Below are 17855 nucleotides of genomic sequence, written 5' to 3'. Positions count from 1 at the left end.
GGGAATGAATCCGGGCTCCACTCGGCCATTGGTCTCTCTTTCCGCGGGGCCGCCGCGTCCCCATTGGTTGTTTTTCGAACGGCGCTGGGGATAGGGTTCCCTGCCGCCTTGTCACTGGCTGCTTTTCTTAATGGAGAGGCGGAGCGACCCCCGCTAAGCCAGCAAGGTCAGCTGCGGAGAACAGCAGCAAGGTCAGGTGGCCACCGAGCTGAAGGGGCAAGAGTGGCCCGCAAAAAACCATAGAGTTTGATAGGTGGGAGGAACTAAAGGGAAAAACCTCACGGGCGGCGCCATCTTTGTGAGCGTCGTTGGGTTCCGCGCGCCGAAGGTTTCCATAGTTACCCACATGGGAGGCTTGTAGGATACTCGTCTTTCCTCAACGTCGGGCCAACGCCCAGAATGTTGATATATTCCATATATATATATATATATATATATGGAGATAGAAATTGCTTCTTCCTCCCAATATATATTCATGGGAACTGTAGTTTACCCTGCACCGAGCTACAATTCCCAGCACCCTGAGCAAACGGCACTTCCCAAGAGTCTTTGTGAGGAAGCCTCGTGCTTTCTATATATCTTGTGGGTGTGATCCAAGGCTCATTAATTATCTAGGCGTCAAATCGGTGGACGTCTCCGAACCCTCCCCAGGACACCTAGCCCACGGCAAGATAAGAAATCAGGAACTGTTCAGGCCCTCCTCACCCACAAAGCATGATGCTGTCATTACGAGGGTTTGAAAAACATTTATTTTTTAAGAAACAGCATTAATAAAAAGTTTATTTAAAAAAGAAGAAAGTCCATCTGTGTTCCCACTGAGATCTGTCCATTCAGCGTCAAGCAAAGGCACAAAAAGGGCATTGAGGGGAAAAGGCATCTTGTGTTTCAATCATTCCTTCCCTCAGACCCTGAGATTCATGGCATTAGTGTTAAGATCAGTGAAGTCAAGAGGAACAGGTAGTAAAAAAACAATCGTAATCACAATAAAAAATCCTGCAGCGCCAATCTGTACCTGCGCCCAGGGGAAACAGCAGCAGTGGCAAAAAGGCAACACCTAAAAACAGCAAACCTACAAAACAACCCTTCACATTTTCAGATCAGGAGCCCGGAAACCCGGGCGGCTCCTGAGCTCTTGGGGAACAGATTCACAATTCAAGTAGCAACCGGAGCCTGAGCTATAGAGAAATCATGCCAGTGGCAGTTTGTGGCACCAACCTCCCCACTCAAAAGTGGAAACTCTGAAACATGGAAAGATCTCCGTGTATCCTCTTATGTGGGGCTGGGAGACCAGGGGACCTCCAGGCATTGCCAGACTACAACTCCCATCACCACCCCTTAGCGCTAGCAATGCTGGTAGAAGCTGCTGGGAGGCCAAGAACAACTAAAGGTCCCCACCAAACTTCTGGACAGGGACTAAATCTAGATCGGAGGTTGATTGACTGACTGATTGATTGATTGATTGATTGACTGCCAGATGTGCTGCAGACACCTGAAGGCTTCACAGCGTCGTCGTACTGCAACAGTCACTTCCAGCCTAACTGGTCCTTGTTGGGATAACAGGCGAGATCAGGCATAGCACTCCAAACTTGGGCTTGTGGACAAAAGTGGCCTCTTGCCAGCAACACAGCAACAGTAACCTGCGCCTGGCAGCTTTTATAGGGAGCTGCCACACCACCTACTTTGCCCAACTGATGTGAAGATCCTTCCTTGCTGTTCTCCCTGCAGTTCCCTCCCTTGGCCAGAGCCGAGTGGGGCAGCACAAGCTGCCTTGCCACCCTTCAGGTTCCAGGATTTGGCATACGGTCGAGTCCTGATGACGTGCTGCAGACCCAACGAGAGATAGTTATGCAGAGATACCTGCGCAAGTCCGTCCCGTTTCCAAACCCCTTGCTAAAAAGGCTGTCACAGCTCATATCCCTAAGGTAAAGGTAAAGGTACCCCTGCCCGTACGGGCCAGTCTCGACAGACTCTAGGGTTGTGTGCCCATCTCACTCAAGAGGCCGGGGGCCAGCGCTGTCCGGAGACACTTCCGGCTCACGTGGCCAGCGTGATAAAGCTGCTCTGGCGAGCCAGAGCCACACACGGAAACACCGTTTACCTTCCTGCTAGTAAGCAGTCCCTATTTATCTACTTGCACCTGGAGGTGCTTTCGAACTGCTAGGTTGGCAGGCGCTGAGACCGAACAACGGGAGCGCACCCCGCCGCGGGGATTCAAACCGCCGACCTTTCGATCGGCAAGCCCTAGGCGCTGAGGCTTTTACCCACATATCCCTGGCCTAGTGCTAAATTGGAACCTTCAACACTGCAGTTGGGAGGCAGCCCAAGCAGGGATGTCCTAGCCCCCTTTTAAAAAGCACTCATTGCAGAGACCTGCCCAGTCACCCCTTGAAGACTGCCGCAGAAGGATATGCCACTTGCCCTTGGCTCTCTGCAGGAAGGCTACGAGGTGTATTCTATTGCAGCCGAAACCTCCTGGGGTGTGTGCATATGGTTGCTTGGGGAGGAGAGCTCAGCTTTCAACAGCAATAGACCCTATCTTTTGCACTTACTCACATGGGGAACCCCCAACTCCCTGGGGCTGGCAGTGTATTAGGGCAAGGAGGAAGCAATACTTTCGGGTGCTTGGTGGGAGACACCATGCGCAGTCGGGAGCGCATGCCAAGATTGTTTCGAGGACACAATGAGAAGCGGAGTACCCGCGACTAGTTGCCCACCCCGTGGCCAAGGCATCTAGGACGTCAAACCCCAAAGATGGCTAACACTGTGGTGGTGGTTGCCAGGCACCTGGCAGGCATTTCTTGTGCCTTCTGGAAGGAGCCTAAACATTCACCTAAGGCGTGATCATGTCATGTGAAGATCCAATCGTATCTCGGAGTCTGGTCTAGAGAGAAAAAGCTCTCGTCTGGTGTTGTTCCGTTCCAGAGTGCAGACGGAACTGCGCGGCTGAATCTCCCCCACCCCGACACACATGGAAAACTCTCCACTCAGAGAAAACTAGATGCTGGGGGAGTCTAGCCAAGACTTCTTCCCAACACGCCCATTTTCTCTGTGTAGGAGTCTTTTCCCTTTTGGGGGTGGCGGGGAGCAATCGGGCAACCTCCATCTGCAATACGAAGTGGCAAAGTCCAGGAGTCGTCGTTTTACCAGGTGCCAGGCATCCTCCAGGCAGGAGAGGTTAATACAGGGGCACCAAGAGAATGGGGGGGGGGGTACCTAAGGAGGTATAAAATCCTCCTCCCCCTCCCCAACTGGCTTTGGCAGGAGTCAATAGCAGGAGTCAATAGCTAGCTCCACGGGGGGAGCAGCTGCAAGAGGTACTTGGCCCCTGTATCCACGCATGGGAAGTGGTTCTGAGGACTCTGGATTCTACTGTAAACGTAGCATTTGTCCGACAGCCAGATGGCTCAGGGTCAGGGAAATCTGGCTCAGGAAGGCCCACTAGACTTTAGGGGAGGCTGGGAGGGTATAAGCCGCCATCAGGCCCATTTCAAAAGACAAAAGATGAAGGCACTACGTATGTCTGGCATGGTGGGACAGCTCTGGCCTTGCTGGGGAAGGAACAGAAGGAATGAGGAGGCCTGCTTGGAGCAGGACGTGCTCCTGCCCATCTAAGGCACACGAGAAACCCGGGGTTTTCAAGGGAACCCCGCTGGGCATCTAACGGGATATAGCGTCAAAAGAAGCAGCATCTCTCCAGGACCAGCGCGAGATACAGCATCCTCATCTCTGGGCCTCGGGTGGAAATCCAGCCTCAGGGCTCAGACATACATAGCCCTGGACATGATAAAGGCCTTGTCGGTGGGCATGGGAGCCATGGCGGCCTCTTCCTCCGTGGCTGCGAAGGAGAGCGCGTCATAAATGGGGTTGATCTGGTCCAGATATTCGTCCTCCATGTTGGGGCCAGCGTCTGCTGCCGCCTCTCGCTCTTCCAGCGTTGGCAGCTCATGGTATCGCGGGGCCTCCTGCAGAGGGAAGGAATGGATTGGTGGTTTGGAGAGAGGGATATTTACTTAACTGCTGTCCCCCCCCCACACACATCCCTTGTTGCAAACCACCGCGTTAACACTGAGGTGGGCGGTAGGCTGTGATGGTGGACCCGGGTTCCTGAATTTGGTTCCCGGAGCTGGAGGCTTGGATTGGAGACAGGAGCAGCCAAATCTGGGCTGAAGTGGAGCCCATGCTGCTCTGGTGACCAAGCCAGGGCCTGATGACCATGTCATGACTTCCCCCATGGAATTCTGGGAGCTGTAGTTCGCTAAGGGTGCTGAGCGTTGCTAGGAGACCCCCTATTCCCCTCCCAGAGCTGCAATTCCCAGGGTGGTTTGGCAATCAATCCCTCTGCAAAGGGAACTCTGGGAAGTGCCTATATGTGACTGGGAAAAGCGTCTCCTAGCTACTCTCAAGACCCTTAACAAACTACAGCTCCCAGAATTCTTTGGGGGAAGCCATGACAGTTTAAAGTGGTATCATAGCTCTTTAAATGTATGGTGTGATGGTGCCCAGACCAGGCCAACCCACAGGCGTCATCCTGGCTCCTAGTCACAGGGGTCGACATTGCATGCTCTCTCTGTGCTGAGCTCAGCTAACGTGGCTAGACCCGAGCCCCAGACTAAGAAGGCCCTAGCTAAAGCTGTGGGGGCTGGATAAACACGCCCCCTAAGGAGCCGTGCCACAAGGGACTTGTGTCACAGACTATGTTGCACCTATTTCTTGTTCTTTCTTGTAATCAGGGCTGGCCCAAGACATTTTGCTGCCTGAGGCAGAGCAACAAATGCTGCCCCTCCCTCGCAAGTCAAGGCCTCCAAAGCTCACCAAGATATTTCGGGACTTAATACAATAATAAAATAAATAACAGTTCATGGCCCCTTCAAAACATCGCAATTCAGCTGTCTGAGGTGAACATTTGACACTGCCCAATGGTTGGGCTGGCACTCGGTGTTACCTGTTGGTGTGCACAGAATTAGTATATTGATTCTGAAGGTAAAATAAAGGTACCCCTGACCGTTAGGTCCAGTTGCAGACGACTCTGGGGTTGCGGCGCCCATCTCGCTCTATAGGCCGAGGGAGCAGGCATTTGTCCGCAGACAGCTTCCGAGTCATGTGGCCAGCATGACTAAGCCGCTTCTGGCGAACCAGAGCAGCGCACGGAAACGGCGTTTACCTTCCCGCCAGAGCAGTACCTATGTATCTACTTGCACTTTGACGTGTTTTCGAATTGCTAGGTTGGCAGGAGCTGGGACCGAGCAACGGGAGCTCACCCCCTTGCGGGGATTCGAACCGCCGACCTTCTGATCGGCAAGCCCTAGGCTCTGTGGTTTAGATCACAGCGCCACCCGTGTCCCTCTTGATTCTGAAGAGTACCTGGCAAACAAACATATCTGCAGCTAGCCCAATTGTGTTGGAAACACAGGTCACCATTTGTGGGAGCAGCTAGTTTGAAGGGCAGATCTGTTGTGACCAGCACTATGAAGCACTGTGCAATCCAAGAGGCAAATGCCAGGATCCTAAGCAATGCTGCTGAGAACCCAGAAGCACAACCTCAGATTATAGGCAGTGTAACGCTTTTGTGTCTGCAAAAGTGTGTAGCAAAGGAGGGATGCCGAAGCAGCCCCTTGGCCTCTGCTCCCTACTCATCTTGCTTGGCCCCCCTTTATATATTGTAGAAAACTCACCAAGCCTTGCCCACAAGTTTGCAAATTAATTGCTACGTTTTGCAGCCATAAGGACTAGAAACTGAGGATTTTAAAAACATAAAGGAAGCCATGAGTCTCAGGATTCTCTGGTGTGCGCTCGACAACCAAATCCCACGTTCTGAGAGACACGATTGCAGATGAGCAAGATACATCCTGGGGGTTGTGTGTGTTTGTTATACTGATCTTCCTCATGGGGCCCTGGGGTCAGTATGGGCTATGTTATGTACTGAAGTTCTCACCCTGGGCCAGCAGGGGGATACTGTAGATAGTTATGCAAATAAGGGATCGAAAGTGACGTTCAGTGATTGGATAGTTTTAGAAAATTGTTACAGTTACGTTGTACTGGAGCTCTATATAAGCAGGCTGACTGAACCCTTCAGTTCAGTTCAGTTCTGTCCTAGCCTGTGAATAAACAAGAGCTGTTTGAAGAATCGCTGTGTCGTCTGATCACCCACAACTTAACAGGCTAGGTTTTCTCTCCAAGGCAAAGCCGAGAAGCTGAATCTCAGGGTGTCAGAGCGGATCCCGTTTCAGAGGGCTCGGTCTCCTTGATTGCACCCCTTGTGCTCAACGCGGGCTCTTCCCTAGAGAAAACTCCTTGGCCCGGGCTCCCCCTCACCTCCATTGCAGTGGCAGCGACCCCGCCAAAGAGATCGTCTGTGGTGCTGGGTTCATAAAAGGGTGCTTTGAGCGGGATACTCTCAGCCTCACTGGGAGTGGGGACCTGGAATAAACCAGAGATGTGGGATGAAGACGGGAGGGGGCAGCCTGAACTGCCGGAGGAAGCCAAGAGAGAGAAAGAGCTCCCTTCCCAGAGTCAGAATAAATTCCAGGATACTCTCAGCCAGAGAGGGAGAGAGCCGCCAGCACAAGCAGAATTGCAGATAGTTCCCTCCCCATCCATCCCTGGTCGCCTTTGCCTGTCTGAAGAGCTTCTTATGACTCAGCTAGCCACCTCCTATCCAACTGCAGGAAGAAACTGAGGAGATTTCACCCCTCCCATATCCAAGAATCTCCTGAGGAGTCTGCTGATTCTGCAGAGAGGAGGAGGCATGTTCTGCTCTCTACTTATTCTGCTCCAGCACCACATCAAAGAGTCGGTCAGTGTGTGGGTCAGTCAGTCAGAGAGAGAGAGAGACTGAGTGTTAGAGATTGTGTGTTTAGATAAGGTTGCTGCTAAGAGCAGCTGCAGACACTCAGTGCAGTTTAGCATTCTTTATGCTTAGGCTCATTTAGCTCTGTATATAGTTGTATAATAGTAGTTATAGAATAAAGAAGATATTCTACAGAGCTGCTCTCCGAGTTGTTTATATACTCTGCTGGACTCTGCTGTGCGGACGACTGTCTACTTGTGGAAGTGAATCCGGTGCTCACAACTCTAAGCTGTGAGTCCACAGCACTTTGACCTGTTCCTGTGCTGAAGGTGGTCTCTGGAAGTGCTACCCAGATCGCCTAGCCCAGTCGGGGCTGAAGTGGATGAGTCCAGTTAGTGGCACTGGCTCAAGGGCGATGCTGACAGAAACTGCTGCAAGCAACCCTGCCCCAAAGCTTCACCAAAGCCTCCATCTTCTCTTCGTCCTCAGCCAGCCATGGCAGGGCCATGCGTATCCTGCCAATTCATGCTAGCACCGCACAGATTTTTGCTCTGGGAGCCAACGTTCGCTGGAGACTCCCAGCGTTCTGGTTTTTATTTTCTAAAAAGAAAGTTGCTAGGCCTTATGGTTTGCAAAGAGAGCTTTGCCCGAGAGTGGGCTACGCCTGCTGAAATCGCAGCCTAAGAAGCCCTGCTGGGTTAGGTCAGAGGCCCACTGAATCCAGCATCCTGTTCACACCGTGGTCAGTCAGGTGAGAAGCCCAGAAGCAGGATCTCAGCACAAGAGCAGCCAGAGGGAGTAAATAAGGCTTCCAGCGACAGAGAGAACATGCATTGCCCTACTGGGCTCTTGGCCTGTCCCCAGGAAGAGCAGAAACGGAAGGGAATAAGCAAAAAGCAACAAACATTGCACACACTTCAACAGTGAACAGGTACATTAAAATCCAGCTTTTCTCACTGCAAGGATTAGTATTATTCTAACCCAGTCAGATGGGGGATGATGATGATTAACAGCACCCTCTTGCTGCATAGAGTACAAACAGCCCTGGAAATTAGTAGGCTGATGATTGCTAAGCATGCGAAGGATGGGTCTTGCCTGCGCAGGGGTGGCTTGGCCAGCGCCAAGGACGACATGGCCAGGTAGCTGCTGCTGAGCCCTGCAAAGTCTGCTCCCTGCATTCTCTGGCCATTTCCCACCACACCTGGGAGGGACCTTGGCCAACTCCAGCTACAAAGGCAGCTTCTGTGGCTCAGGATGCCTAGAGGCCATCGAGGTAGGTAGGACATTGTTTTGGGCAGTCTTCGCCAACCGGGCACCCTCCAGAGGTTCTGTGCTGCAATTCTCATCAGTCCCAGGCAGCAGGCCCCACTTTGCCCAGAAGCTCTTTGGGGGCATGAGGTGGGGTCTATGTTGGGCCAGCCAGTGTCTATTAGCCTAAAGTACCTCATGCAGTTGGAAAGTAGGGCCGGGGGTGGAGAAGGATGATTTGTAGATACAGGGAAATGTGAGCCATCATTAACACCAGGGTCCAATAGACAGAGCCTCCCTTGCCCAATGGCACCCAGTGAGTTTGACGGCTGAGCTGGGAAAGATTTGAATCCATCTCCCTTTGGTACAGGTCCTACCCACTTTCGTCCCGGGCCCCAGCTCTGCCCTAGAAGTTATCACCTGGGATCTGCAACTCGCATGGGGACACTGTTATAATTTTGTTCCTCCCAAAGCAGTCCAAGAGGCTGAAAAAATAACCCCGTGTGTCAGGAGCATATCCTGGCTACTTCAAGCCACAGATACTTACCGGTTCTGTTTCGTCAGACAGCTGGCAGGGTGGGGGCGGCTTGTAAGCAGGGGGTCCTTCCTGGCTGCAAAGACGGCAGGAAGGAAGACCGTCAGGTGAGGATGTAAGCTGCCAAACCACTGACTACCAGGGCTGGAGGGCTGGCTGGAGATAATGTGCTTTAATGTGCTTTAGGTGGGTCAAGGGAGCCATGGACTCAGAAAGGTTGAATACCACTGCTGTAGGTAGTGGGTGTTAATCTTGAGTTCAGATTTGCGCCCCAATGGGTAAACAGATGCCAGTGAAAAGGGCCACCTACTCACAAGATGGTAGGCCAGATTTAAAGGGTTTGTTGACACCCAGTCTCTGGTCCTCCAGGTGTTGCTGACTTGCGTCTCCCAAAATATCCCACCCAGCGCTAGACAATGGTCAATGGCTGGTGGCAGCTGAAGTCCAACAACATCTGGCAGGCCAGAGAGCCCCTGCGATAGAGAATCAAAACGGTAGGCCTATGATAAAGGAATAGCAAAGGACCTAGGCAAACAATGCAGACGGGAAAAGTGCAGAAATAATTACATCCATCGCCAACCTGGTGGCTTCCAGGTGCTTTGGGCCGCAAAACATCTGGAAGCCACCAGGTTGGCAAAGGCTAAGCCAATCCCTTAGAAATTTGGATCGCTGTTCCTGCGTTGTAGACCCACCATACTGATTCTCTATTGCGGCCTTCTGGTGGTTGTGTCACTGCGAGAAGCCAAGTTACGGGGAACCAGGCAGAGGGCCTTCTCGGTGGTGGCACCTGCCCTGTGGAATGCCCTCCCACCAAATGTCCAAGAGAGCAACAACCACCAGACTTTTAGACAACATCTGAAGGCAGCCCTGTTCAGGGAAGCTTTTAATGTTTGATGGATTACTGTATTTTAATATTTTGTTGGAAGCTGCCCCGAGTGGTCGGGGAAGCCCAGCCAGATGGGTGGGGTATGTATGTATGTATGTCTAAATAAATAAATGTTGTTGTTGCTGCTGCTGCTGTTGTTGTTATTGTTATCATTATTGAACTAAACCATTTTCATTTGTTTCAGTTAGAGTTGTGCGAGCCTGTGGTGTTTGTCGCCAGCGACACTTCACCTCCCCAATCTGAACCCAGACCAACCGTGGCAGGAGGATGAGGAGGAGAGGTTATCCCTTTCTTGCCATGCCCTGTTGCCCATCTCCCAGGCCCCCTGTGCTCTATCTGGATCCTGGCCCTCAGCCCCGAGCAAACTGAGCCACTCACTCATCCTCCTCGCGATCCATCCGGTTCTTCTGCTGCTGGCGGCAGATCAGGATGCCGGTGGCCACCACGGCCACGGCCACGATGGCCGCAATGAGGCCACCAATGATCCCCCCTGTGGTGCCTGCCCCTTCCATGTTGGGCTTATCTGGACAAAAGAAAGAAAGAAAGAAAGAAACGCTGTGAATCGGAGGCCCATGTGAACATGTGTTGCGCATCAGGCTGCTTCAGGAGTGGGGGCGGCTTTGTTCCTGTAGGTGTTGTTGGGTGGCATGGCCAAGATCAGGGGTGATGTCTGGAGCCAGAGTCAGGCATATGTCAGTAAAAAAAAAATACCCAGTGTCATTGACGTTTAACTCTTTATTCAAAGAAACCAAAACAGTGCAGGGTCATGTTGTGCGGATGCCCGATGATCATCTCCCAAAGCAGCTACTCTACTCAGAACTTAAAAATGGAAAGCGTAATGCTGGAGGTCAACAAAAGAGGCTTAAAGACTCTCTCAAGGCAAATCTAAAAAAAAAAGTAGGATAAACACCGACAACTGGGAAACACTGGCCTGTGAGCGCTCCAATTGGAGAACAGCCTTCAGCAAAGGAGTCATGGGTTTCGAAGACGCTCGAACCCAGGACGAAAGGGAGAAATGTGCTAAGAGGAAGACACGCCTGGCAAATCCACACCGTGATCAACTTTCGCCCGGAAACCTATGTCCCCACTGTGGAAGGACGTGTGGATCCAGAATTGGCCTCCACAGTCACTTACAGACTCATTGTTTTAACTGTGTTTATGGAAGACAATCTTACTCGATTACGAGGGATCACAGAAGAAGAAGAAGAATGATCCCAGCAACTCTTCTCAGTAGGTCTTTCCGCAATGAGGCAGCTGCGAGGACTGAAGGTCCCCCCCTTCCCACTCCTCTCCAAGGTTCCTTTCCCTGATTCCTTCCCCAACAGCCTAGGGCTCCATAGTCTTGTCTCTCTTTGCTCTGCCCTCTTCTTTTCTCTGCATGTTCTGGGAGATCAGGCGGGAGGGGAGCTGGTTGCAGCAGGACGGAGGGACTCCCTGGATTCTCCAGAAGCTGGCCTCACCTCTTCCTCTCCCACCTCTGATTCTGCACTGCTCTCTGCCCCAGTCTCTTCCTGCTCACGAAACCCTGTTGCCTCTTCAGCTTTGGACAGCTCCTCCTCCCAGTCTGCACCCTTTAACCAGACACCGCCGTCCCGCCATCAATAACTGGCTCTGGGCCGTCTACTTCCTGGGGGTTCCCTTGGGGGTTCCCCAGCTGCTGCCTCCCACCACTCCTCTACATCCAGCCATGACAGGTGAAGGAAGTTGTCGTTCCGCAAAATGTGGCAAGCTACAAGTTCCCAATTTCTGACGTACGCAAGACATCAAAACCCTCCTCAAACATTCAGAAAATCCACCGCTGTGGCACCCAGAGGCAGAGAAGCTGTAGCTCTCCAGATTCCGTCAGGCCACTGGTCTGATCCAGCAGGGATCTTCTTATGTTCTTAGGAATGATGGGAGTTGTAGTCCAACAACATCAAGAGGGCTGCAGCTCCCCCCCCCCCCCCCGGGCTCCTTCCCAGGTCAAAGGATAAGTCTGCGTGGAGCTGGCACCAAAAGGCATTCTTAAAAGCAGGCCTGAGGGTGATGGCCACACAACTGTTATCTGTACCTGGAGTCACCCAATTCCACCAAGCAGATCTCACAGATGAAAATCATTCTTTAAAAAAAATAAATCCTGCACCAAGGGAAAGGCGATTTCAGTGACCTGTATAACTTACGCCAAAAAAAAGGAGAGAGAGAGCATTTGCATGGTTTTCTTTTTTTAAAAAACATTTTTATTCAAAATTAAAACAAGGCATATTATCCAAAAAACATATCATCCTTGTTTCCCCACTCCCATTTTTCCTCCCTCCCCCCCACAAAACCCACCCAGCCTCACCCCCCCCCGACTTCCCTCCGTTCCAGTCTTTGGTTTCTCTGAGACTGCTGTTTTCTGCATGTTACAAAGTTGTACAGATCCTCAAACTATCTAGCTGATTATTATCAATAAAAAGTTTGTGAATGTTTATTCAAAACCTGCCAAGGAGTCCAGTTCGCTTTGTTGCGTCTTCAGATACTTTGTTCCCATTCATCCTTAAAGTCACAGTTATCTTTGTCTCGTAGCTTATGTGTCAGTTTTGCCAGTTCTGCATCGTCCGTCAATTTTTCTTGCCATGATTCTTTAGTTGGGGTTTCTTCAGTCTTCCATCCTTGTGCTACCAGAACTCTCGCAGCTGTTGTCGCGTACATGAAGATGTTTTTCAGCTTTTTTGGCCGGTCTTTCCCTACAATCCCCAACAAAAATGCCTCGGTTTTTTTAAACAAATGTTAAATGGAACATTTTCTTCAAGCATGGTTTTCTTTCCTTTTCACAATGTCCTACAAACATGGTGATGGGGCAAGGCCTCTGGTTATTGGAAGTCTCTTTCAGCAACTGCTGCTTCTGAGATTTCAGCTGGCCAAGTGGGGCTCACCTGTTTTCAAGGCTCCCCTTTGAACAACTGTGGCTAGAAAAGTAACTCTGACGTTTTCAGAGAGCCGGGTTTGGCAGACGCACAGCTTGAGCCTGTTTGGGTGTGAACGGACACAGTGGTTTTCTACTTCCACTACAGGGGTCAAATCTACTCAACAAATGCCAGGATGAATGTGTGGTCTCCAATTACTGAAGCTGCAAATGGTCACCGTGCTGATTTTGCACAGGTTTTAAGCCATAATTTACTTCCAGGCCTGTAATTTTTTTCATTTAATGGCATTTCATAACCCTCTCATCATTCCTGGCCATTGGCTGTGCTAAACTGAGCCTGCGAGGAAGCTGGAGCTCTGCAACATCTGGAAAGCCAGAGGATGCCCACCTCTGCCCATGTGCCTATACAGTGGTACCTCGGGTTACATATGCTTCAGGTTACATACACTTCAGGTTACATACGCTTCAGGTTACAGACTCTGCTAACCCAGAAATAGTACCTCGGGTTAAGAACTTTGCTTCAGGATGAGAACAGAAATCGAGTGGCGGCAGCAGGAGGCTCCATTAGCTAAAGTGGTGCTTCAGGTTAAGAACAGTTTCAGGTTAAGAACAGACCTCCAGAACGAATTAAGTACGTAACCAGAGGTACCACTGTATATATTCCTCTCATCCAAAGATAACAATTCATACCTCAGGATGAACAGTCATACCTCAGGATGAATACACTTCAGGTTGAGCGTTTTCAGGTTACGCTCCGCGGCGACCCGTAAGTAACGGAATGCGTTACTTCCAGGATTCACCGCTCGCGCATGCGCAGATGCTCAAAATGACGTCACGCACATGCGCGGAAGCGGCGAAACGCACCACACAGATGCAGTCGCGTGTTACGTTCGCTTCAGGATACGAACAGGGCTCCAGAACGGATCCCGTTCGCATCCAGAGGTACCACTGTAGATGATGTGGATTCTAGTCCGCAAAGCACCATGCCCCCAATACATGTCTAAATCTTTAAGGTGCCGCTAGACCCGTTATTATTTCTGCTGAATTGTGATCATAGAATCGTAGAGTTGGAAGAAAGCATGAGGGTCATTTGGTCCAACCCTCTGCAATGCAGGGATTGAACATGCAGCCCTGAGATTAAGAGTCTCATGGCTCTTATAAACACACAGCCCTGCATCTCATAGAGGAGAGGGCTCTCAGTGGCTGCCGGCCACAATGGCTGTGCTCTGCTTCCACACCCAGAGGAAGCAAAGCTTCCGAATACCAGTGGAAATCGCAGGAGGGAAGGGTCTCTCTTGGGCTCAGGTCAAGCTTGCAGATTTCACAGAACAGAACTGTAGAGTTGGAAGGGACCCTAAGGATCATCTAGTCCAACCCCCTGCAATGCAGGATTAAGCAGCTGGTCCATACAGGGATCGAACCTGCAACCCTGGTGTTATCAGCACCATGGTCTAACCAACGGCCACCTGGGTGATCCCATGTGAGAATAGGATGCTAGATTATATGGGCTGCAGGCCTGATCCAGAGGCTCTTCTTAATGTTTCTGTGTAAACCCAGAACAGGCCTTTAACTGGCCGGGATTCTAGATCGTGGTTTTTTATTATTATTTCTCTTGCTCTCCAATCTTCAACCACTAGGTGGCACCTTAATTCTACGCTGCAGATTAGCAATTCCAGGGGGTTTGTACTGGCAGATAGGAAGGTTGAATGGACTGTGATTCACACCACAGAGGGAACGCAAGCAGCCCGGTTTCTGCTCTCCCCTGGTGCCCACCGCTCCCATCCCGCTGCAGTTTCAGGGACTGGACCTTTGGGAAAGGATGAGGGCAAAGCATTTTTCCAAGTTGGAATCCCCAGTCATGGGACGGAACACACAAGAGGCTCCCCCAAGACCCAAGTCTAGTTCTAGGGATGGCAATCTATTGATTGTTATTTATTATTCTATTACTTATTAGATTTATGCACCGTCCTCATCGCAAAATCTCAGGGCGGCTCACGAGACAAATCGCCAAGTAAAAGCACAAACAAAACAGCTAAAGCTAAAACGTTCAGGCCGACGTCGTCCATCGCGCAGCTGCCCTGTGCAAAATCAGGCACATCGACACCAGGAGAATCTCAGCCATCGTAGTTTTCAGCAAATATATATCTGCCACTCCCGCCCTGAATTGTTTGCGACGCAACAAATGGCTGCAAGCAATCAATATTTATCCGCCAAGTTTCTAGCTCTCAACGCTCGGAAGCGTAGGGGTGAACCCCCGACGAAATCTCAGAAGGCGCAGATCAGGATTTCCGCTAGCCAGGTTGCCTTCCTTTCTCCGCGGTTAGCAAGGAGCGATATAAATTATGCAAAATAGAGATGTATGGAGGCGAATGAGCTCAGCGTGCATAATTCATACGGCCTGTAATGCACAGCTTTTCTTCGGCACACAATTGATGTTTTAAGCATAAGGGTGAAGGCAGCCCTGAGAGGGGATGAATGCCGGGATTTTGCCTTTCATCTCTCCTCAGCGCTTTGAAGAGAGCGAGGCCTGATGGCTGCAGTGTGTGAGTGTGAGTCTCTCTCTCTCTCTCTCTCTCTCTCTCTCTCTCTCTTTCTGTGTGTGTGTGTGTAGAGGTGCATGAGAAGTTTCTGGGTTACAGGCCCGTTATGAAAAAAAATAAAGAATGAGGTCCAGCGGTTAAGCTAAGGTCACTGACCTTTTTTGGCCAGCAGGCGCGTTTACGATTTCAAGAGAGTGTTCAAACAACCCTTTGCGTTGTTCCCCCAACCGCCCAACTGCACATGCGTACACAAGCATACTTTGCTTTTCTACAGAGTCTGGGTAAAAAGCATACCCTCCAACTTTTCTCCGATGAAAATAGGGGTGTCCATGCCTGTGGCGCTGTGGGTTAAACCACAGGGCCTAGGGCTTGCCAATCAGAAGGTCGGCGGTTCGAATCCCCGCGACGGGGTGAGCTCCTGTTGCTCGGTCCCTGCTCTTGCCCACCTAGCAGTTTGAAAGCATGTCAAAGTGCAAGTAGATAAATAGGTACCACTCCGGCGGGAAGTTAAACGGCATTTCCGTGCGCTGCTCTGGTTTGCCAGAAGCGGCTTAGTCATGCTGGCCACATGACCCGGAAGCTGTAGCTGGCTCCCTTGGACAATAAAGCGAGATGAGCACCGCAACCCCAGAGTCGGTCACAACTGGACCTAATGGTCAGGGGTCCCTTTACCTTTATGCCTGAAAGCATGGATGGTCACTGCCAGTCAGGGCAAGTAATACTGACTGAGATGGGTAAAAAAAGTAAAGGACCCCTGGACGGTTAAGTCCAGTCAAAGGCGACTCTGGGGTTGCGGCGCTCATCTAGCTTTCAGGCCGAGGGAGCCAGCGTTTGTCCACAGACAGCTTTCCAGGTCATGTGGCCAGCATGACTAAACCGCTTCTGGTGCAACGGGACACTGTGGCGGAAGCCAGAGCGCACAGAAACACCGTTTACCTTCCCACTGTAGCAGTACCTATTTATCTACTTGCATTGGCATGATCCCAGACTGCTAGGTTGGCAGGAGCTGGGACAGAGCAACAGGAGCTCACCCCATCTTGGAGATTCGAACCACTGACCTTCCGATCAGCAAGTCCAAGAGGCTCGGTGGTTTAGACCGCAGCGCCACCCACGTCTGAGATGGGGCCTTGGCCTGACTCACCATAGGTTATGTTCTTATGTGTTGGGTCTCTGCGACTGCACCTTTTTACTGGTCTGCCAGGGAGAAATGAAGCAAATGAAGGCATGTGTGTTTGTGTGTGTTGGCATCTCTTTTCCTTGCCAGGCAAAGCGCCCACTGCTCAATTTCCACCTGCTTAAGAAGGCGACAACCCCTGTCGTTCGTCACTGCCATCAGACACTCTGAGGCTTTTCATGGCACAGGGCATCCCGGCTCTGCCCATCACATGCCAGAAGCTTGTGCAAGGCCCATCAGGAAAGGCAAGGCCGCAAAACACACATACACACCCTCAACCCACAGAGAAAGTGTGCTCCTGTCCCCTCCCTTGCAGTGGAAACTTCATCAGGACTAGAACCCTTGTCCTGGCTACCTGGGGCTCAATTTTTATGTATGTTTCTCTCCTTCTGGTTCAGACTTCGTGCATTCTCTCACTGGGCGGCCTTGCACAAAATCGGCGTTGGCTCCCTTCTGCATTATGAGGATAATAACTACCACTTCACAGAACTGTTAGAATAATGTACATAGGGATAATGAGACAACGCATGAGGAGCACTTTTAAATGAAATTAGAGTCGACAGCACGCTTAAAAAAAAAAGCCCTGACCCATCTTGCTGCTGTGCCTTTAATAGCATCCCAAAGTGCAGAAACCTGAAAGCAAAGCTTTTCACGGCAGGACGATCAGCAGAATCACTTCAAAAGCCAGCGGATCAAGTGGCACTCATAGGCGCAGGAGCAGAGGCAAGGGGGAAAGTTGGCATTCTTCAGCACTAATTAAAGGAGGGGTGAGGAACCTCAGGTATATTGGTGAACTATGGCCCTGCAAACCTCTCTTCTTGGCTCTCAAAATACAGTGGTACCTCAAGTTAAGAACGTAATTTGTTCTGGAGGTCCGTTCTTAACCTGAAACTGTTCTTAACCTGAGGTACCACTTTAGCTAATGGGGCCTCCCGCTGCTGCCACGCGATTTCTGTTCTCATCCTGAAGCAAATTTCTTAACCCGAGGTACTATTCCTGGGTAAGCGGAGTCTGTAACCTGAAGCGTCTGTAACCTGAGGTACCACTGTACTCCCTAGGCCAGGCATGTCCAAAGTCCGTTTGGGGGGCCTAATCCGGCCCCCATGGCAATATCTGTCCTGGGGTAAAATCCCAAAAAAACCAGCTCAACAACCTTGGTTTTACCTCACGCATGTTCACTTCATCAAATCTGGCCCTCTTTGAAAAATGTTTGGGCACCCCTAGGGCAAATGCCTCAGAGGCCCTGCCCCACATTCAGTGGCGTAGCGTGGGGGGTGCAGGGGGGGGCCGGCCGCACCGGGCGCAACATCTGGGGGGGGGCGCTCGCACTCGCAGCTCTCTGCCCCTTCCTGGCTCACTCACTCTCTCTCACTGCAGTGCTGGCTGTGCGAATCCGATCCGAACCGCCGGGTCGCCGCCCACTGTGGAGGGGAGGGTGCCAGGCGTGCGGTGCGGTGCGGAGAGAGAGCGAGGGACTATCTGGGGGAGGGACAGTGCAGCGGGAGGGGGCGCAAATTACTTGCCTTGCCCCAGGTGCTGACAACCCACGCTACGCCACTGCCCACAATTCCCTCCAATGCTTTTGTCTGCTTGGGATGTATAGAATCACAGAATCGTAGAACTGTAGAGTTGGAAGGGACCCTGAGGGTCATCTAGTCCAACCTTTTGCAATGCAGGAATGTGCAGCTGCCCCATGCGGGGATCAAACCTGCAACCTTGGCGTTATTAGCGCCATGCTCTAACCAACTGAGCTATCCAGGTATCTTTGGATGGCGATAAAGACTTCATTGCCTGGATGGAG

General features: G+C 51.2%; 1 protein-coding gene and 1 long non-coding RNA gene across 3 annotated transcripts in view; one reads left to right on the top strand and one right to left on the bottom strand.

Annotated features, from left to right (window-relative positions):
• The first annotated feature begins 83 nt into the window (after nucleotides 1-83).
• On the top strand, nucleotides 84-1023 carry LOC310684929. The gene is made up of 2 exons (XR_014514977.1): nucleotides 84-191; nucleotides 616-1023. It is a non-coding gene; the product is annotated as an uncharacterized lncRNA (long non-coding RNA).
• The window catches only part of NECTIN2 (nectin cell adhesion molecule 2), a 101469-nt gene continuing 84340 nt past the window's right edge, over nucleotides 727-17855 (bottom strand). The window contains exons 6-10 of one of the 2 annotated variants that reach the window (XM_083455525.1): nucleotides 9835-9979; nucleotides 8583-8646; nucleotides 6313-6417; nucleotides 2266-3962; nucleotides 727-1917 (exon numbers count right to left, since the gene is read on the bottom strand). In XM_083455525.1, coding sequence (XP_083311651.1) covers nucleotides 3759-3962; nucleotides 6313-6417; nucleotides 8583-8646; nucleotides 9835-9979 — 518 coding nt within the window. In that variant the 3' untranslated portion in view covers nucleotides 727-1917; nucleotides 2266-3758. The remainder of the gene's footprint in view (nucleotides 1918-2265; nucleotides 3963-6312; nucleotides 6418-8582; nucleotides 8647-9834; nucleotides 9980-17855) is intronic. The other variant, XM_083455527.1, reaches the window with a different exon arrangement.

Source organism: Podarcis tiliguerta (genome assembly GCF_965153285.1).
Source record: "Podarcis tiliguerta genome assembly, chromosome: 8".
Lineage (NCBI taxonomy): Eukaryota > Metazoa > Chordata > Lepidosauria > Squamata > Lacertidae > Podarcis > Podarcis tiliguerta.
This window is presented reverse-complemented; position numbering and strand designations above follow the sequence as displayed.